Source organism: Mastigoproctus giganteus, chromosome 3 (assembly GCF_048544385.1).
Source record: "Mastigoproctus giganteus isolate SK-2022 chromosome 3, ASM4854438v1, whole genome shotgun sequence".
NCBI classification, from domain to species: Eukaryota; Metazoa; Arthropoda; class Arachnida; order Uropygi; family Thelyphonidae; genus Mastigoproctus; species Mastigoproctus giganteus.
The window spans coordinates 30,618,801-30,641,594 of NC_143577.1; the positions used below are offsets into that span (position 1 = coordinate 30,618,801).

Here is a 22,794-nt window from a genome sequence, read left to right on the forward strand (position 1 = left end):
AGACAGAGAGTGGTAATCAATGGACGCTGCTCTTTGTGGACTAATGTTATTAGTGGAGTTCCACAGGTGTTGGTTCCACTGTTTTGTATATTTATCAATGATATTTATGAAGGTATATCAGGCTTAGTGCCGAAATTTGTAGATGATACAAAGGTTGGCATGGTTGTTAATGACAGTAATGCTAGTGTGCTACTGCAATAGGAACTAGAAATTTTGGGTAGATGGGCTGAGAAGTGGCAATTGAAGTTTAATATTGACAAATGCAAAGTACTGCATATGGGTAGAAGTAACTCCAGAGGAATGTACCAACTGTGTGGTATTACACTTAGGGTGGTAGAAAATGAAAAAGACCTGGGAGTGTTTGTGCAGTCAGATATGAAGTTTTCTGAGCAATGCAGACAGGCTGCCAGAGCAGGTAATGAGGTATTGTCAGTGATATACAAGAATTTTGCTAATAGGGAAAAGGAGGTGATTGTCCCTTTGTATAAGGCAATGGTCAGGCCATGCCTTGAGTACTGTGTACAGGTCTGGAGGCCTCATTTTAGGAAGGATGTAGCATTGCTTGAGCATGTACAGAGAAGGGCAACAAGATTGGTGAACGGAATGAAGGGGTCCTCTTACCAAGAAAGGCTTAAGTTCTGCAAATTTCAGTGGCTGGAGACTAGGCACCTGCAAGGTGATCTGATTTTTTTTTTTTTTTTTTTTACGAAAACCCCAAACACGAAAGGTATCAAAACCTATAGTACTTAGTACCATGCATGGGTTGATGGAGAAGTATGGGGGGAGGGGGTTGCCGGAAACTTTGCTCTAGAGACTAAACATGGGTTTCACCACTTCAAGCCTCCAATAAGCAAAGTGGTGGTATTTCACCGGTTGATGAAAGTCATCTACCACCTACTGAGGTGTATAAGGCCTTGCATGGGTTGAGCATGCTGAATCTTAATGAGATTCTTCTGTTTACTCAGATTACAAACCTGAGGGGGCATAAATTCAAATTGAGGAAAGATATTTGTAGAATAGATGTGTGGAGTTCCTTTAGCCAGCAGGTGGTTAATTACTGGAACAAACTTCCATCTGTCGTGGAAGTTGATAGCTTAAATAAAATCAAGGAGGAACTGGACAAATTTTTAGAGGAAATGGTTGTGTGAAATTTTTTTTTTTTTTTTTTTTGAATGATGCTGCATAAGCTCATATGCTTGCTTTTTTGCATTATGTGCCTCTATTACTACTACTGCTACTTTCACCTATAGCTGAACATGTAATTCAAAACCTTACAGTGATGTCAGAACCTATCAAGTCCCATGCAGCTTTTCACTGAAATAGTTGTAAAGATGATGGCACTGCCATGCATTTAATTACTTTGCAGAAGCTATAAAAATCACTTCAGAAACTATTGTGGTAAGAGTTTGTCTATATTTAGGAAGCTACAGCTGTCTGGTGTTTTGGCGGAATTTCACATGTTAATTACACATAAACTGATGATGAGAACATGATAAATGGGGGAATTTTTTAATCCTCATAGTAGGATGCTCAATATATTTTAAGAAAATAATAGTCACAGAAAAGAAATCCAGTCAAGTTGCCCATTTCCATAAATAATTTTAAAGCAAATAATTAAAAGGATTAACTATTTACTGAACAGATCACATAAAACCTGTTCAAACTACTGCTGCTGCCCAAAACAGAAACTGAAAGTGTTTACTGAGCACATGATTAATATTATTTGTGCTAAATGTGAACAGAGCCACCTGGTGTCTTTTAACTCCATATTAATAAATAAAATATAAAGTATACATGTATTTGCACACTTTGAAACATATTAAAAAAAACAACAACAAAAAAAAATCAAACCTGACTAAAATCCAGAAGAAAAGTAAACTTGTGGGAAAACTGTGAAGAGTATATAACTACTAGCAATCTTTCACCAAAATTAGAAAAGCTACTCTAGCATTGGTTTAGGCATAAGCCATAGCTTTGGGTGTTACTGTCTGAGGGGCTTCACCATTCTTTTTGCAAGAATAAAAATCTATAATTTTTGAGATATTCATATTCTTTGGCTTAAGGGTCTAATCATATCTAAATCTTGCTGCATGTGTACCATTTTCTGTGCTCAAATCTTCTAGTAGCAAATATTTTGCATGCCGTGCAGATTAGACTTATAGATTCTCACACCACAAATTGAAAGATTCACCTTTAATTGAAAAAAGTACCAATAAAACTTCAAGACATGACTTTCGTTTAATGCTTATGTTTTACTAAACACAAAATACCCGAATTTAGAGGCTGACAAAATTTTGAGGCTCTTGAATTGTCCTGTTTATATATTCTCAACTTGGAATAAACTTTTGGTATCTTGGAAAAATAATTTCAGAAATTAAAAATTGTTGTAATAATAAGATTTAACACAGAATATTTAATTTTAGGGATGCTGATGAAACAATTTCTTGGGTTATAGAAAAGGATGTAGTACTGTCTTCTGATGATTATGGGCGTGATCTTGTTAGTGTTCAAACCCTTCAGCGTAAACATGAAGGCATTGAAAGAGATCTTGCTGCTTTAGAAGATAAGGTAACGTGATTTCTTCATCTTATGTACATGCTGTCTTATTTATATAGGTTGCACTACCAGATGATATCCAGATTAGAAATTAATATGTATATTAAATTTAATGTTTTTAGCTTTTTCTGTGATTTCAATCCTACACAGATGAGAAAAACTAATTTTCCTTGTCAGACTTTGCTTCAGCACAAATTTTAATTAAAAAAGATAAGATACCAGTTAAAACTTTCAGTTATTCTTTAAGTAAAACAGCCAGTAAAATATAGGCTGCAATACACTTTCATTGACCAATATTTACAAAATATCCAAACTCTGCATGGAAAGTTCAAAAAAATTGAATGGGTTTAGTGTCACTTCCAATTGTTAAAAAAAGATTGCTCTCTAAATTTTAGATGCTTTAAAATTTTTAATTCCTATTGAAATATACCAGTATACTTGTAAAATAAATTTTCCAAAGAGGCCAATTATTAAAGAGCAAATAGTAAATAAAGTGCTTCCCTCCTTTGTATTGCAAACTGAGTGTGGATTCATTGTAAAACATAATTTATTATGTATATTATGAACTATACATATTTAAATTTGAATCCTTGCTGGAAATCATTTGGTAATCCACAAAGATTATATCGTTTTCTTTTTTTAAATTAACTGAAATGAAACAACTGAAGCGTACAAAAATCCTTGTACAATAAAAAACTTTGCAAATAAACAGCATTAAATTTTTTGCTTTTATTTTCTAAACTATATAATTTATATTAAGGATTCTCAAACTGTTCAATATTGTGGTTTCCCCTAAAATTATAAATGAATGTGTGACCCCTCTGTGAATAATCTTGGGGGAGGGTTACACATTCATTTATCAATTAGATTTATAGCTAATGATTTCATTTGGGTTAGAGTTAGGCAAGGAATAAATGTACCACTTTCTTTTAATAATTAAATTTTAATTTACATATCAAATAAAACCATGCTAGAATCTTATAACTTTATAAAAGAAAACTTTTTATTTGGAAATAAACAAAAAATAATGAAATTGAACAATTAAGAGAGAGATCACAAAATGAAAAAAAAAAGTGTGACATTTCCCCCTTTCTAAGTTCCTTTTAATCCACAGTTTGAAAACACTTACAGTGACAGTCTAAGGATTTTCTAAAGGGGGGGGGGATAAGACTGTTAAGGGAGCTAAAGCTATGTTCCAGGAAATCATTAAGCTTTAATCATCATGCAGCAATAAAAAAATCTACATTTTGATCATGGGGGGAACTATAGCCCTTTTAGCTTCCACCTGGAATTGCCGCTGCTGACATGTTAATAGGAAGTTAAATCAGATGGCATATTTTAATTATTTGGCTTCTGTTAGCTAGTTAGCTTTTATTCCTTCTCTAAACCTAGTATTGTGTATCTGCATGCAAATAATATGTTATCTTAAACAACTCTTACAAACTCATGAAAAGCATTACTGTTTTATCACTTTTTAGAGTAGCTCTTTTTATTACTGTGAAAAGAGAGGTTCCAAATGTGATAACAACTTTACACACACACACACACACACACACACACACACACACACACACACACACACACACACACACACACACACACACACACACACACACACACCGGCGCCTCCGTAGCCAGGTGGGAAGGAGCAGCAGTACGTAGCACACACTTCTTGATTAGACCGGGGTTCGAGCCCGTCACCACCAAATACGGAGGTGCGGAAAGGTCAGGGAATGACCACCGCATATCCCGGAGCAATATGGCCTTAGTTGCTAATGCTCCTAAAAAAAAAAAAAAACCAAACCAAAACACACACCACATATTAGACAATAACTTTTTTTTGTGAGAAATAAAACTGGAATTGGAGTTTAGAAGGATTAAAATTAAGGTTTTCATAAAGGTAGGTGTAAGGGGGATATTAATTGGAAGTGAGGATTTATCACCTTTTTTTTTAAGAACTGGCTGGGTGTGAGCAAATTTCTAAGCAGAAGAAAAAATACCAGTGAATAAGAAAGTTTAAAAAGGTGACATAGAAAGGACCAAACTGTTCTGTCACCTTATTACACTTTCTTACAATTTTGGTGCCAAGAAACCTGGAACTTTCTTAGCATCAAATTTGTTAAGAATTCTAATAACATCCATCTGTTGAGAAACCACTGAAGATATTGAGTTGGAAGTATTGGGTATGACAAGAGGTGATTTATCAGGATTGCCACAAGAGTTAGAACAAAAGTAGGATAAGTCAGCTTTACCTTTTGCTTAAGATGCAATAGAACTATCAAGTTTTAAAAAGAAGTTGCAGCTAGTAACTTTGGCAAGAGACCAGAGGGCTCAATCACTTGGGCAAGGATCAAGTTTTCTATTCTTAGTCTGTTCAAACTTGAGTTTGGATTGATTAATAATTGTTTTACAATTATTATGAGTTTAGTGTAGGCAGAAAATGAAGCTGGAGATTTAGATAAAAGCCAATTACAATATACTACATTCTTATCTTGAACAGCCTTAGCACATTTGTTGGAAAATCAAGGTACGAGATTTTAGGGCGGAATGCAGAATAAAGAATTTCATCCCTACAAGAATAATTTCATGGACAAGATGTGAACAAATGCTAGGACTGGAAGACTTTAAACAGTAATCCAACTAACAAAAAGAGGAATAGAAATCATGCCATTAAAACCTATTACACATTTCTGTAATATCAATTGATACAAGACTGAGAATAGCCATAACAGCAAAGCCCTATTGGAAACGAGTAGATCGCCAAGTTTTGTTCTGGGATACCTAGTGGTCTACTAACATTGTATATACTTTGAAGGCACATTAGTGAGAAGTGTTGAGTGTGTGTGTGGTTAGGATTGTGTGATATTTTGGTAGATAAATGTGCAAGTTGTGTAAGGTAATTACTAATTACAAAAGCCTCAGCTTCTTGACCAGCTGGGTTTGTGTAACTAGAAAATTAAAGCCAGCTGGAGTTATGAACAATAAAATCACCGAGAAAAATTACTCCACATTTAGGAAAGTTAGTTTAGAGAAAATTGAGTTTCAATGAAAGGGAGTTAAAAAGTTTGGAGTGATTTATAGAGTTAGAAGAATGATAGAGGCAATAGATGAATTTGACATAATGGTGTAAGGAGATTTTAGCCAGAGACAGTCAAAAAGATGAGATTTCAGATTAGTAAGTGTCTGACAAGGAATATCAGAGCAGACATATGCATAAGTACCACCTTTAAAAAGCAAAAAAAAAAAAAAAAATAATAGAGCCAATAGTTAGGGTAACTGAGATGGTTGATTGTTGAGGTAACTGATAATTGAGATTGTCAGAAAAAGCAAGTGGGGTTTGGCAAATTGTAGGTTCATTAAGGTCGTACATCTTGTATATTTTTGAAATGGACGAAGAAGTTTTTTGGTAGTTTAGGTCTTTTCGCAGATAAGTTTTTTCTGTTTGTTTGGCTATTCATGATGCAATGAGTAGATAAGGTTGAAAGTAGAGGGTGCCAGACATTATTATTTATTATTATTATTATTAGCTGTATGGTGCAAGGAAGTCCGAGGCTTATGCTGTTGTATGAATTAAAGAAATTTTTGAATATGGCATCCGTATAGTATAGTAAGAATATAACATCAAGGACATAACATAATCTCAACAGAGCTTCCTCTACATGCACTACTTGGACTCTCTCCAATCAATACCTGGTAGAGTAGAGGCAGCATGATTATATACTAGCAGATCTGGAGTTGTCAATAGGTTCAGTCCAGTGGGTTGTCTATCAGTTGTAGGTTGTGAAAATGGTTTTAAAGCTGCATCCTTGATGTAAGGAATATTGGATTGGATCTTGCTATTTTGCCCATCATAACTTCAAAAGACATGACTCATAATACATGATAGAAGTAATGGAGAGGGCGATGTTGCTTTGCTCTGGAGATTAAACACGGGTGTCACCCCTTCAAGCCTCAAATGAGCAAAGTGGTGATACTGCACCCAATGATGGGAGTCACTACCATTTAATATTTTCTGGTAACATGGAGGATTGGCCATTCTTCTGTGTGCATTGCAGCTGGTAAATTGACACATATAGACAATATTTCAAGACACACGTGATACCAAGTGAGTCCACCACATGGGAGGTAATTAGAAAAATTTTATGAGATCTGTGGCTGGAAATCATGTGATCTCTAAGAGACTTTGCCTGCCAAAATTGCTATACTCTACCTCTCTTAAATGTTTTTCTGTGGAAGAGGGGGTCTCTTTAAGAGGGCATTTGCGAACAATCCACACTCAATTGAAGAACTGAAAGGCACCATCACTGAGTTACCTGCTGACATTCCACAGGACATACTTCACCACATTGCTGAAAACATTTTGGATGTTTTTAGCACAGAAGGAAGGGCACTTCCAATGTCTCTTATAATTCATTGTGACAACAGGTATACATGTCACCACATTTCTTGCTTCTATAAGTGTAACTGGTGATTAGCATTAGCATTAACAAAGGCACATGATGCAAGAAAGCAAGCTTATATAGCATCAGCCAAAAAAAACCCCCTTATTTCACCCATCCACTCACTCCAAATGTTTGTCAAGTTCTGCCTTGAATCTATTTAAGCTATCAACTTCTATGACTGATGGAAGTTTGTTCCAGCAATCAACCACCCGCTGGCTAAAGGCAAACTTCCGCACATCTATCCTACAACCGTCTTTCCTCAATTTGAATTTATGCCCTCTCAGGCAATTATTCTGAGCAAGAGAAGAATCCCATCAGCATTGAGCATGCTCAAACCATTCAAGGCTTTATACACCTCAATCAGATCACCTCACCGGTGACTAGTCTCCAGATACTGTAATTTGCAAAACTTAAGCCTTTCTTCGTAAGAGCAACCCTTTGTTCCATTCACCCATCTTTTTGCCCTTCTCTGTACTCGTTCCAACAGCTCTACATCCTTCTTAAAATGCGGCCTCCAGACCTGTATACAGTACTCAAGGTTTGATCTGACCATTGCCTTATACAAGGGGATAATCACTTCCTTATCCCGGCTAGAAAAATTCCTGTATATCATTGACAAGACACCATGAGCTACTCTTGCAGCTCGTCTGCACTGCTCAGAGAACTTCATATCTGCCTGCACAATTACCCCCAGGTCCTTTTCATTCTCTACCACTGTCAGTGTAGTACCACACAGTTGATACGTTGCCCTGGGTTGCTGTTTCCCCAAATGTACTTAACATTTATCAATGATAAACTTCATTTGCCACCTCTCAGCCCATCTGCTCAACTTTTCTAGATCCTATTGCAGCAGTGTACTGTCATTAGTGTCATTAACAACCCTGCCAACCTTCGTATCGTCTGCAAACTTGGACATTAAGCCTAATATACCATCATCAGTATCATTTATAAATACAGAAAACAACAATGGACCCAACACTGAACCCTGAGGGACTCCACTAATAACATTAGTCCACGAAGAGCAGTGTCCATTGATTAACACTCTCTGTCTTCTCCCACACAACCATCCCTTTATCCATAGCAGCAATTTGCTTCCAGTGCTATACTGCTCCAATTTCTGCAGCAGTCTTCCATGTGCAAAAGTATCAAAGGCTTTTATAAGATCCAAATATACGATATCAAAGGTATTCTTCGCATCCAGTTCCTTTGTGACTACATCATAGTATCCAATCAAATTAGTCAGACAAGACTTCCCCTTAACAAACCCATGCTGTGTCCAAGCTATAACTGAAGTCTTGTCTAGATGATCCTGCAATGCTTCTTTAACCACTGCCTTCATTAATTTCCCTGGAATGGAAGTTAAACAAACACATTTCTGTAATTACCTGTGTCTCCCTTTTTATCCACCTTTGTGGATTGGGGTTATATTTGCATATCTCCAGTTCATGGGCACCTCCCCTGAGTCCAGGGAAGCTCTCATAACTATGGCTAAGAGTTTGCTTACTTCCTTTGCCACCTCCTTTAATATAACTGAATAGATTCCATCCACCCTAGTTACCTTTCTTGTGTTTATCTTCAACAATTTCTCCTCCACTTTACTCTCAATTATTACAACATTATCTAGCTTACTGCCAGAGTTGAATACACCTCTGGCATTCCCCTCCCCAAATAACTCCTCATGTGTGAATGTAGATGCAAAATATTCATTTAGTTTGTTAGCTACTTGAGCAGGATCATCAACAGTTGAACCATCAATATCAAGTGGACCAATCTGATTCATCCCCTTCCTTCTAGAGTTTACATAAATAAAGAACTCTGCTGTTTTTCTTTGCATCCTTTGCCAAAGATTTCTCATAATCTGCCTTCGCCTGCCTAACCCCCTTTGTAATTTGGTTACAGACCAGCTTATACCTATCATAGGCTTCTGTGTCACTTGTTAATTTATATGTATCCAGTGCACTTTTCTTCTCTGTCACATGTCTAATTAGTTCATCTGACATCCATTTAGGCCTAAATGTTGAACAATATTTCTTTGTTGGTATGAAAAGCCTAGTAGCTTCCAAGATTAATTCTTTGAATATTTCCCATTTTGAATTTGTTGTTGGTAACATCATCAGTTGGTTCCACCGTATAGAATTTAAATACTGTCTCAGACCACCTTAGTCACCTTTATGAAAGCAAAAACCGTTGCCTTTACCCTTGATGGTAGTCACCTCTCTGAGTAAATCCCACTTCAGCACACTGTGATCACTGCCACCTAGTTGTTCCTTTATCTGCAGATTCTTGATGCATAAAGAATCATTACTGATAATCAGATCAAGATTATTACTCCCTCTAGTTGCCTCCTGAACATGCTGCTGTAGAAAATAAATCCATCCAATAAATCCACAAAAGCCTTGGTAGTGTGTGAGTGACCAACCTACAAATTCCAGTCAATATCTGGGAAATTAAAATCCCCCATTATAAGACACTCTAATTTACTGGCCCACTCTATTTCGCTGCACAATTGCTCATTATACTAATCAGATTCATTAGGCCTATAACACACACCTACTCTCATTTTTCCTTTCCCTGTGCTTATGTCACACCAAACAGACTCAACATTGCATTGTCCACCACCACATCACTTGGATGCACTTCCTTAGATTTTATGTGTTTCTTAACTAACAGCATAACCCCTCCTCCCTTCCTGTCCTAAATATCCTTTCTGTACACATTGTACTTCCCAAATTCCAGTTCTGCACTGCTTATGTCTGTGTGACACCATGTCTCTGATATCCCAACAATATCTGCCTTTGATGTCTTGGCTAGCACTTCAAGCTCATCGAATTTATTAACTATACTCCTAGCATTGGTGTACATGGAAGTATACATGCACCTGTTTCTACTCTTAGTTACCCTAACACAGCCCATGTATTTTCTTGTTCCACTATGACTCCCAGCAGTCCCGGAATTTCCCATTGTCTTGCTTTCCAGTCTGCTGCTCAATTGCATTTCAAATAGAAGTAGTGCAAGAATCACTTTTACCTCTGCCAGCAGCTACTGTTAATCTATTAGTCCGTGTATCTCCCCAAGCTAGCAGTTTTCCGACCCACCTAGCTCTGCCTCGATAGCATCAGCAAATATTCTTGCACCCTTTCTATTTAAGTATATCCCATCCCTGTAGAAGCAGTCTCTTCTGTTAACAAGCACAGACCAGGCTTAGAAAAATTCTACTCCTTGAGCCTTGCACAATCTCTCCAGGGCTGAATTGATCGACAAGGCTCTCATCATATACTCCCTCCTATTGTGTCTGGGTAGAATTGCAGACACTTTCAAATTCAACATTAACTCGGCTTTTTTTCAGCATTGTCTTGTACTGCCGGTCTCCTACTCTTAATATCATTAGTGCCAACGTGTACAACAATATCACCCTTTGTGATATTGATATTGCTTAAAGGATGATATCTGCCCTACAACGTCATCAACCTTTGCCCCTTGCAGACATACCCTGGTCCTGTTCCATCTATCCTTTTTGCACAATATGTTTCCCATTTCCCTGACAATAGAGTTACCTACAACAACTAGTTCCTTTGGGACCAGCGAATTCTGCCTCGGGGTTTGCTGCTGTGTTGCATGATGTTGAAGTGCAAGCTCTGGCATTGATGTGGGCAGCTGAGAGGTTGATGGGCCCCTCAATTTAAATCCTTCGAGGGCATCCACCCTGTCCTTCAAGTTTTCATATAATCCCATAACAATGCCGAGTTGGCGCCTGATTTCCTCGCACTCCTTACATTGCACAAACACAAAGACATTCCCCTTGGCAATATCATGTCCCGTTCCTGATTGCTCCACAAACATCAAACAAGCAGTGCATTTCAATAGACTGTGATTCAGAGGACAACCACCCCCCTCAGTTCTTCCCTGAGCCACAGCACTTCCACTAATTTGAGCCTTTTGCTTTGCTGCTCTGGTCTGAGTCATGATATATATTCAAGTTCAATAAAATTCCAGGCGCCTCCGTAGCCAGGTGGGAAGGAGCAGCAGTGTGTAGCACACGCTTCTTGATTAGACCGGGGTTCGAGCCCGTCACCACCAAATCCGGAGGATGCGGAAAGGTCAGGGAATGACCACCGCATATTCCCGTTGCAATATGGCCTTAGTTGCTAATGCTCCTAAAAACCAAACAACAATAAAATTCCAATACAAAATATAACCCTAAACCTATATCCCAATGCAGTTATAACACTATATATATGTATTTTGGTATTGAATATTATCTCCGAGTTACGTTATATTACTTTCTTATTCCCTGTCAACTTATATGTATTAATTTATGATGTTACGTTTGTAATAACTAGGTCGCTATATTTATTTAGTTAAAGTCCAATTCAGTTGACAATGAAATTTAATAAGATTAATAAATTTTACTGATTAATTGATACTACTATACTCACTATCTAGTTTTCTGTTAAACCTTATGCTAGCACATGTTGTATCATATAACAATGGCAGCAAGTTATGAACGGTTAATCTACGGTCATGAGGTATTATTTACTTTCCAAATCGCCCTATCTAAATTCAAAATAAACCATGGAACTTGACTAGGTCTATAAGCTACTTAGAGAAAATAATTTAATCTAACAATTAAGTCAGTGATGTATGCAATTTTATGGGTTCAGTGTCTTTAAAATTGTTCTGTATTTATTTATATAGTTATTATAGTGTAAAGTTAATTTTGCTTCAAAGTGTATCGTACATCTCATATTGTGAAGAAAGCCGCAGGTTACCTTACTTTTACACTTCCAATAAATGGTACTTCTATGTAAAGAGAAGTATAGTGTTATTTATTTTATTTTCAGTGAGTATCATTACTCCGACAGACTATTATGGGGATTATTGTCCCTTCATCAATGGTTAACTAGGAGCTGATAATCCAGCTATGATAAGTTATCACAATATAAGAAATGCCAATAGGTGTAAATGAATCAAATTCCTATAAATTAGAACTGAATAGTTTCAGGCTAGTGAAAATTATATGGAAATAATTTTCATCTTGAAGCCACATGGCTATATGAGAAGTATTTTCATAGCTTGAAGTTCTTTAGCTCTAAATTTATGTGGATTAATTCATTTATACTTTATGACATCTCTCATATCATATTGTGGAAATTTATCATAGTTGGTTGTAAGCTCCTATGCTGAGGGTGTCTACCATTGAAGGGACAGTAATCCCTGAAGTAGTCTATCTGAGTAATGACGTTTAGAATTAATAGCATATACATCTCTTTAGAGCAGTGCTATTTATTTGAAGTGCAAGCATGGGAGGCAACTCATGGTTTGCTTCACAATATAAGCTGTATGTTGCATATTAGCTTTCACTGTTTGTTATTTTTTAGCTGCTTGTTTCAAAATATAGATTGGAAAGAAAAATGATGAAATTGGAGGAAACAGGTGTTTCGTGAAATTGCAGAAAGTTTTAATCTTCTAGAATTTTTACTGTTGATCAAACTATATAACCCTTTTTTTATATATCATGTTTTTGCCTCTATACTTGTTATCATGATACACAAATTAATGTCAGAACATATGAACTCTATTGACTTTGGTATCTTAGTGGGGATATATTGTATTACTTACTATAATGGTTTATCGTCAATTGTAAATATGTTACCTATTTGATTTCATCAATCAAACTTCTACTGTCTCGTCGTTGAAATTTATGTTGTTGCCCATCACATGCAGCAAACCTAACAGTAGTGAACGCATACTATGATATTGTCTATCACTTGGCACAATAATCAAGAGGGAAAAAAAAGAGTGAGAAATTAAAAAAGAGAATAGTTGGTTCATGCTAAGTTTGAAAAGTACATTATTGTTTTTAGTAGCTGTATAGGTTAGGTCCAAGTTATTGAAAGTAAAAGGAGTAGTCTGATTAATGACTTCATTCCAGTTTAAAACTAAAAGAATAGGCAAGAGAATCAAATCTATTTTATAGTTTGCCTAGTTTAAAATGCTTATTATTGAATTTAAACCAACAATGGAACAGTGTTAGAGGCACTAACGATTTAGACAGACACTGTAACCAAAAAGCAACTTATAGCACCCAAATTCATTTGTTAAGTGTTTTTGAACAAACAAATAAAACGAAATTTCAAAGTTGCTTTGTTTAAAGGATACAGCTAAACTTGTTATTCTCTTCCTAATTTTGAATAAATAGTTTTCTACCAAAGCAGAATTTGTTGGATGAAGCAGGCATTTAGTTTAAAGGATTGTACAATTAGTATAGAAGAATCAGTATATAATTCAAGTAAATTTGCCCTGTGCCGTTTATCAAAAGAAGGTAAGAACTTTTAGAAATACATGTGTTAATTAAATTGAAAGGAGTTGTTGATTCCATACTTCTTGGAACACCAGCACATTTGTGAACTTAACAGTATCACATATTTGTAGGTAATTAAGAATGCTATATCCTGATTATGGTGGTAATCATCATCATCATCATCATCAGCCATTTTCAATCCACTGCAGGATGAAGGCCTCTCCAGCAACTTTCCAGTTGCTTCTGTTTTGAGCACTGGACATCCATTTACTACCCACAAACTCATGAATTTCATCTATCCATCTCCGCCTTTGTCTTCCAGGTTTTCTTCTAGCTCCTCTTGGATATCATTCTGTTATTTTCTTAGTCCATCTGTCATCATGTCTTCGAGCTATGTGTCCTGCCCAAGACCATTTTAGTTCTTTAGTTTTGATAAGAATGTCCTTTACTTGAGTTTGTTGCCTAATCCATGTGTTTCTCTTCTTATCTAACAGTCTTATTCCCAATATGATTCGTTCCATTCTTCGCTGTGTGGTTCTCAGCTTCTCTTCCATTCTTTTGGTGAGTGCCCAAGTTTCAATTCCATAAGTCATGGTGGGGAGTATACATTGGTCCATTATTTTACGTTTCAGACAAACTGGGATATTGCTCTTCAGTATGTGACTATATTTCCTGAATGCTATCCATCCAAAATTTATTCTTCTCTTGACTTCCAGCCATTTATCATTATTACAGCTAATAACTTGTCCCAGATAAGTATATGACTCCACCTTTTCAATTACTGCTCCTTCAATCATTATTTCCCTTTCTGTGGCATACTTGTTCATCATTACTTTTGTTTTAGCCATATTCATCTTTAGTCCAAAATCCTTACTAGCTGTGCATAACTGATTAAGATTTTCCTCTAATTCTTTGGGATCATGGCTTATGACCACAATGTCATCTGCAAATCGCAAATGGTTTAGGTACTCTCCGTTCACATTGACTCCTTTCTGCGGCCAGTCTAATCTTCTGAAAGCTTCCTCAAGGGCAGCAGTAAACAGCTTCGGAGATATTGTGTCTCCTTGTCGAACTCCTTTCTCAATTTTAAATTTCCTACTGTCTTTGTCTAGTCTAATAAAGGAGGTAGCACTCTCGTATATTTTCTTCAAAGTCATAATATATGGGGTATCAATGCCTTGTCTTTCCAGTGCCCGAAACATTGCCTTATGCTGTATGGAGTCAAATGCCTTTTCATAATCCACAAATGCCAGGCATAATGGTGTTTTATATTCATTTGCTTTCTCCATTAGCTGTGATATTACATGAAGGTGATCCATAGTTGAGAATCCTGTCCTAAAGCCAGCTTGCTCTTTCGGTTGATTCTCATCCAGTATTCTTTCTAATCTGTTAGTAATGACCCTTGTGAACAAGGGTGGTAAAGGGGAACCCAAATATATAACTTGGAAATAAAAGCTTAATAAAGGGAATTGGCACATTTGGATTTTTTCTTTTGGGGACCATGACACATTAAACCTTTAAGGTAACTTTGAACTTAAAGGATTTAATAAAATAGCAGTCAGCATTCAGGAGGTTGTTAATATGTATCCCATTCTCTAGTATTACACAGTTATGAGCATTTAACACACACACACACTTCTATGCACCAATTCCAACCCATTTATATCCTTCCTAAAATGAGGTCTCCAGACCTGTATGCAGTACTCAAGTTGTGGCCTAACAATGGGATAATCACCTCTTTATCCCTGCTAGCAAAGTTCCTGTATACCATTGACAAAACCACATGTGCGATCCTGGCAGCCTCTCTGCACTACTCAGAGAATTTCATATCTGATTGTACTGTTATCCCTAGGTCTTTTTCATTTTCCACGCTCCTGAGTGTAGTATCACACAGTTGTTTGAGTGATGCCATGTCTCCTATATCACTACAATGTCTACATTTGATGACTATGCTCTTAGATTTGATTTGCTATGCTCCTAGCATAGTAAATAAATTTTACGAAATGCAAGTATATATATAGGCAATCCCCATATAATGTGGTACATCTACAACACGGTTTTGCTCTAACACAATTGCTGCGATCCTCGTGCAACATGGTACTTATATAACACAGTTTTGCTCTAACATGGTTAGTGAATTGCGGTATTTTTGAGCTTTTGTGTGGGGAAAAACTTGCTGTTATGTTGGATGTAATTTTTTAATATTTGCATTCATTTTTGTGAATCCCTGCTGTTAACTCGCTAGTTATTATGAAAAAAAAAAGGGAAATCCCCATGTTAGGTTCTGTGCTGTTGAACTTGCACTTGTTTGAGACCATAAAAATTTGTGACTTCGAAGTGTGTAGCTCGTAACTTTTAAGGTTTTCATAAGGTTATTTTGGTTCTTATTTGATCGTTTATAAATTTTTCCAGGTATGAATTACTAAATTTTGTTCTTAAGGAGAATCAAGTTAGGCATAATTTGGGTAACTGCCGATTTATTTAAAGAATGGATTCTAAATTGTTTTGTGCCAACTGTGGAAAACTATTTAAAGTGGAAAAATCTAGATTTCAAAGTTTTATTATTATTGGATAACGCAGTAGGCTGTCCAAAACATTTAAGTCATCCAAAATGTTGAAGTAATGTTCCTACCACCTAATACAATTTCTTTAATTCAGCCATTAGATCAAGGCATTATATCTACCTCTAAAACTCATTACATCAGAAAATCGTTACAGTGGATTTTGGAAAATATTGATTCCGGATCTATTGAAGTGATGGAGGCATGGAAACATTTTTCAGTTGTGGACTGTATTGGAATCATAGCTTTATCGTTCAAAAAGTAAAACCATCAACACTTGTGTTGGAAAAATGTATGGCCAGAGTCAGTTCATTCAGGAAATATGGTCCAACTGGCAGAAAACAGAATCGGTGTGATAGTAGAACTTGCTAAGTCGGTAGGAGAGGAAGGTTTTGATGATATTACTGAAGACATTCATGAATTACTGGTAGAAAAAGAGGCTGGCAAAGCGGATTTGGTGGAAATGGCATCGGAGGTAAACCAAATCAATTCAGAGGATGATAGCGTGCATGAAAATTCTGAAGTTTTAAATTTTACACTAAAAAGCATACAGGAAGGCATAAACTTAGCTGTGCATTAGCATTAGCATTAGTAGAGGCATTTGATGCAAGAAAGCAAGCTTATGCAGCATCAGCCAAAAAAAAAAAAAAAAAAAAAAACCACTCCCACTTCACCCCTCTGTTCATTCAAAATACCTGTCCAGCTGAGCCTTAAACTTATTTAGGCTATCAACTCTCACGACAAGGGATGGAAGTCTGTTCCACCAACCAACCACTCGCTGGCTAAAGGCAAATTTCTGCACGTCTATCCTACATCTGTCTTTCCTCAATTTGAATTTATGCCCTCTCAGGTGATTATTCTGAGCGAGAGGAAGAATCCCATCAGCATTGAGCATGCTCAAACCATTCAATGCTTTATACACCTCTATCAGATCACCTCGCTGGTGCCTAGTCTCCAGACACCGTAATTTGCAAAACTTAAGCCTTTCTTCGTAAGAGCACCGCTTTGTTCCATTCACTAATCTTGTTGCCCTTCTCTGTACTCGTTCCAGCAGCTCTACATCCTTCTTGAAATGAGGCCTCCAGGCCTGTATACAGTACTCTAGGTGTGGCCTGACCATTGCCTTATACAAGGGAATAATCACCTCCTTATCCCTGCTAGAAAAATTCCTATATATCATTGACAATACACCATGAGCTACTCTTGCAGCCCGTCTGCACTGCTCAGAGAACTTCATATCTGCCTGCACAACCACCCCCAGGTCCCTTTCATTCTCTACCACTGTCAGTGTAATACCACAGAGTTGATACGTTGCTCTGGGGTTGCTGTTTCCCATGTGTAGTACTTTACATTTGTCAATGTTAAACTTCATTTGCCACCTCTCAGCCCATCTGCTCAACCTTTCCAGATCCTGTTGCAGCAGCATAGTGTCAGTAGTGTCCTTGACAACCCTGCCTACCTTTGTATCGTCTGCAAACTTCGACATTAAGCTTGATATACCATCATCAATATCATTTATGAATACAGAAAACAATAATGGACCCAACACTGAGCCCTGAGGGACTCCACTAATAATATTAGTCCACGACGAGCAGTGTCCATTGATTACCACTCTCTGTCTTCTCCCCCTCAGCCACCCCTTTACCCACAGCAGCAATTTGCCTCCAATGTTACACTGCTCCAATTTGTGCAGCAGTCTTCCATGTGCAACAGTATCAAAAGCCTTTCTAAGATCCAAGATCTAAGAGCCGCAGCCTGGAAAATAAGATGCAGGATATTTCAGAGACTGCTGGGAATCATTGGGGTACAAGTAAACACATGGGTTGTGTTAGGGTAGCTAAGAAAAAGAACAGGTGCATGTATACTTGTGTGTACACCAATGCTAGGAGTTTAGTAAATAAATTTGATGAATTTGAGGTATTGCTCAAAACATCAAAGGCAGATATTGTGGGGATTTCAGAGACGTGGTGTCACACAGATATAAGAAATGCAGAACTGGTATTTGGGGAGTACAATGTCTACAGAAAGGATAGACAGGATAGGAAGGGAGGAGGGGTTATGCTATTAGTTAAAAAACACATAAAATCCAAGGAAGTGAAGCCAGTCGACATCGCTGGACAGTGCAGTGTCGAGTCAGTTTGGTGTGACATAAGCATTGGAAGATCAAAATTGAGAGTAGGAGTGTGCTATAGGCCTAATGACTCTGATGAGTATAATAAGAAACTGTTCGGAGAAATAGAGTGGGCCAGTAAATCAGAGAGTCTTATAATGGGGGATTTTAATTTCCCAGATATTGACTGGAATTTGGGGGCTGGTCACTCACACAGTAGCAAGGCTTTTGTGGATTTATTGGATGATTGTTTTCTACATCAGCATGTTCGGGAGGCAACTAGAGGGAGTAATACTCTTGATTTGATTATCAGTAGTGATTCTTCATGCATTAAGAATCTGCAGATAAATGAACCACTTGGTGGCAGTGATCACAGTGTGCTGAAGTGGGAGTTACTCAAAGAGGTAACTACCATTAGGGGTAAAGGGAAGGGGTATTGCTTTCGTAAAGGCGACTACAATGGACTGAGACAGTATTTAAATTCTATACAGTGGGATCAACTGATGATATTGCCAACAGCAAATTCAAAATGGGAAGCATTCAAAGAACTTATCGTGGAAGCTACTAGGCTTTACATACCAACTAAGAAATATTGTTCAAGGTTTAGGCCTAAATGGTTGTCAGATGAACTAATGAGGCATATGGCAGAGAAGAAAAATGCATGGGATACATACAAATTAACACGAGACACAGAAGCCTATGATAGATACAAGTTGATCTGTAACCAAGTTACAAAGGAGGTTAGGCAGGCGAAGGCAGATTACGAGAGATCCTTGGCAAGGGATGCGAAGAAAAACAGCAAAGAGTTCTTTACTTATGTAAACTCTAGAAGGAAGGGGATGAATCAGATTGGTCCACTTGAGATCGATGGGTCAACTGTTGATGACCCTGCTCGGGTAGCTAACAAACTAAATGAATATTTTGCATCGACATTCACACATGAGGAGTTATTCAGCGAGGGGAATGCCAGAGGTGTATTCAACTCTAGCAGTAAGCTAGAGAATCTTGTAATAACTGAGAGCAAAGTGGAGGAGAAATTGTTGAAGATAAACACAAGAAAGGCACCTGGGGTGGATGGGATCTATCCAGTTATATTAAAGGAGGCAGCAAAGGAGGTAAGCAAACCCTTAGCCATAATTATGAGAGCTTCCTTGGACTCAGGGGAGGTACCCATTGACTGGAGATGTGCAAATGTGACCCCAATTCACAAAGGGGGATCAAAGGCTGACACAAGTAATTATAGACCTGTGAGTTTAACTTCTGTTCCCGGAAAATTAATGGAGGCACTGGTGAAAGAAGCACTGCAGGATCATCTAGACAAGACTTCAGTTATAGCTAGGACACAGCATGGTTTTGTTAAGGGGAAGTCTTGCCTGACCAATTTGATTGGATACTATGATGCAGTCACAAAAGAACTGGATGCAGGGAATAACTTTGATATTATATACTTGGATCTTAGAAACGCTTTTGATACTGTTGCACATGGAAGACTGCTGCACAAATTGGAGCAGTGTGGCATTGGAGGCAAGTTGCTGCTATGGATAAAGGGGTGGTTGAGGGGGAGAAGACAGAGAGTGGTAATCAATGGACACTGCTCATCGTGGACTAATGTTATTAGTGGAGTCCCTCAGGGTTCAGTATTGGGGCCTTTATTGTTTTCTGTATTTATAAATGATATTGATGATGGTATATCAGGCTTAATGTCCAAGTTTGCAGACGATACGAAGGTTGGCAGGGTTGTCAAGGACACTACCGACACTATGCTGCTGCAACAGGATTTGGAAAGGTTGAGCAGATGGGCTTCGAGGTGGCAAATGAAGTTTAACATTGACAAATGTAAAGTACTACATATGGGAAACAGCAACCCCAGAGCAACGTATCAACTCTGTGGTACTACACTGACAGTGGTAGAGAATGAAAGGGACCTGGGGGTGGTGGTGCAGGCAGATATGAAGTTCTCTGAGCAGTGCAGACGAGCTGCAAGAGTAGCTCATGGTGTATTGTCAATGATATATAGGAATTTTACTAGCAGGGATAAGGAGGTGATTATTCCCTTGTATAAGGCAATGGTCAGGCCACACCTAGAGTACTGTATACAGGCCTGGAGGCCTCATTTCAAGAAGGATGTAGAGCTGCTGGAACGAGTACAGAGAAGGGCAACTAGATTGGTGAATGGGACAAAGGGGTTCTCTTACGAAGAAAGGCTTAAGTTTTACAAATTACAGTGTCTGGAAACTAGGCACCAGCGGGGTGATCTGATAGAGGTGTACAAAGCCTTGAATGGTTTGAGCATGCTCAATGCTGATGGGATTCTTCCTCTAGCTCAGAAAAATCACCTGAGAGGGCATAAATTCAAATTGAGGAAAGACAGATGTAGGATAGATGTGCGGAAATTTGCCTTTAGCCAGCGGGTGGTTGGTGGGTGGAACAGACTTCCATCCCTTGTCGTGGAAGTTGATAGCCTAAATAAGTTTAAGGCTCAGCTGGACAGGTATTTCGAACGAACAGAGGGGTGAAGTGGAAGTGGTTATTTTTATTTATTTATGTTACTTTTTTTTTTTTTTTTTTTTATTTTTGGCTGATGCTGCATAAGCTTGCTTTCTTGCATCAAATGCCTCTACTAATGCTAATGCTAATGCTAATGCTAATATAATATCAAAGTTATTCCCTGCATCCAGTTCCTTTGTGACTGCATCATAGTATCCAATCAAATTGGTCAGGCAAGACTTCCCCTTAACAAAACCATGCTGTGTCCGAGCTATAACTGAAGTCTTGTCTAAATGATCCTGCAGTGCTTCTTTAACTAGTGCCTCCATTAATTTTCCTGGAACAGAAGTTAAACTCACAGGTCTATAATTGCTTGTGTCAGCTTTTGATCCTCCTTTGTGAATTGGGGTCACATTTGCACATCTCCAGTCTATGGGTACCTCCCCTGAGTCCAAGGAAGCTCTCATAATTATGGCTAAGGGTTTGCTTACTTCCTTTGCTGCCTCCTTTAATATAACTGGATAGATCCCATCCACCCCAGGTGCCTTTCTTGTGTTTATCTTCAACAATTTCTCCTCCACTTTACTCTCAGTTATTACAAGATTCTCTAGCTTACTGCTAGAGTTGAATACACCTCTGGCTTTCCCCTCGCTAAATAACTCCTCATGTGTGAATGTCGATGCAAAATATTCATTTAGTTTGTTAGCTACCTCAGCAGGATCATCAACAGTTGACCCATCGATATCAAGTGGACCAATCTGATTCATCCCCTTCCTTCTAGAGTTTACATAAGTAAAGAACTCTTTGCTGTTTTTCTTTGCATCCCTTGCCAAAGATTTCTCGTAATCTGCCTTCGCCTGCCTAACCTCCTTTGTAACTTGGTTACAGATCAACTTGTATCTATCATAGGCTTCTGTGTCATGTGTTAATTTGTATGTATCCCATGCATGTTTCTTCTCTGCCATATGCCTCATCAGTTCATCTGACATCCATTTAGGCCTAAACCTTGAACAATATTTCTTAGTTGGTATGTAAAGTCTAGTAGCTTCCAAGATAAGTTCTTTGAATGCAATTAGCATTTTTTTTTTTTTTAATGCAGATCCTCTGACTGGAAGGAACACAAAGTTCAAAAGGGAGCTTCAAAAATGCTTAGCTCCATACCATGCAATTTACAAAGATCTATCAAACAAAAGCAAACAATCCCAGAATACTGATATTTTAAAGAGAGCAGAAGATGTACGAAATCTAGATGCTGCAGAAGAAAGTTCAGAAGGTAAAAATATTCTGCAACAGAGAAAACATTCTCGTTTGATTGTGCTTAGCAGCAATGAAGAGGAATAAAATTAAATGAACGTAGATTAACTGACATATTATGTATCAAAGTTTGTAAGATGTTTGTTCAGTTATTACAATTTTTAATAAAAATTAAGTTTCCGACAGTTATAAAAATATGATGTATTTTTGTTAGCTTTTGGAACGTAACCCTCTTTTTGGTATTGGTTCTTAGTCCCATATAATACGGTTTTGCACCACACGAGATTTTATAGGAACCTAACTACTGTGTTATATGAGGGTTACCCTGTACATGCACTTGCATATAATAATATTTGTTAAGCAGCAGTATTCGTAATTTGGTACTAAAAACTTCTCTTGTCTGTGATTTTTGTTGTTTTTCTGTGTTTTTTTTATTTATCTAGTTTTGAACAAGAACTATACAGGAACTCCCCGACTTACGGAAATTCGACTTTACGTAAGTTTTTGCTGGCCAGTGCAAATTTAAAAAAAATTGTGGAAATGTATTTTGCATCCCGTAGGAATAAATGGAGGTATCGTGACAATATCATAATGTGAACCCAATAGCACATTGGTTTTTTTTTTTTTTTTTTTTGTAATTCATTCCAAGTCCTGGGAAGTTGAAAATTTTTTTTATATTACTAAGCTATTTATCTCTCTAAAAAGACATATTTATAATGGAAATTCCACTACCTTTTCATTGTTATCATATATTCCCGTTATAAGAATCAATTTTGAACATAATCATTCAAATTTCAAAATTGAAAAATTTTGAAATTTGAATCAATTTTTTCTAAAACACATTTCTGGTCACTACCATAAAAGAGTAAAAACAGTTTGCACTTTCTGGTTTATTGGGCTTTTCTGTTAGTGCATCTAATTATAAACGAGTAGTAAACTCAATTTTATTGCATTTGTGATAATACTGATAACTGCAATTGCGTGGGTTTTTAGGCTATTATGGTGAAATATGTTCCCCTTCACTGAAATCTTCAATCATATAAAAAACAAAATTTCAGAAACTTCTCTTCATTTCTATTTACG

At 37.3% G+C, this 22,794-nt stretch overlaps 1 protein-coding gene across 2 annotated transcripts in view; it reads left to right on the top strand.

The window, feature by feature from the left end:
• Positions 1–22,794, top strand: part of LOC150087841 (spectrin alpha chain-like) — a 455,664-nt gene that overhangs the window by 56,121 nt on the left and 376,749 nt on the right. For both annotated transcript variants that reach the window (XM_090369231.1, XM_090369232.1), the window contains exon 8: positions 2,424–2,568. In XM_090369231.1, the coding sequence (XP_090225357.1) occupies positions 2,424–2,568 (145 nt within the window). The remainder of the gene's footprint in view (positions 1–2,423; positions 2,569–22,794) is intronic.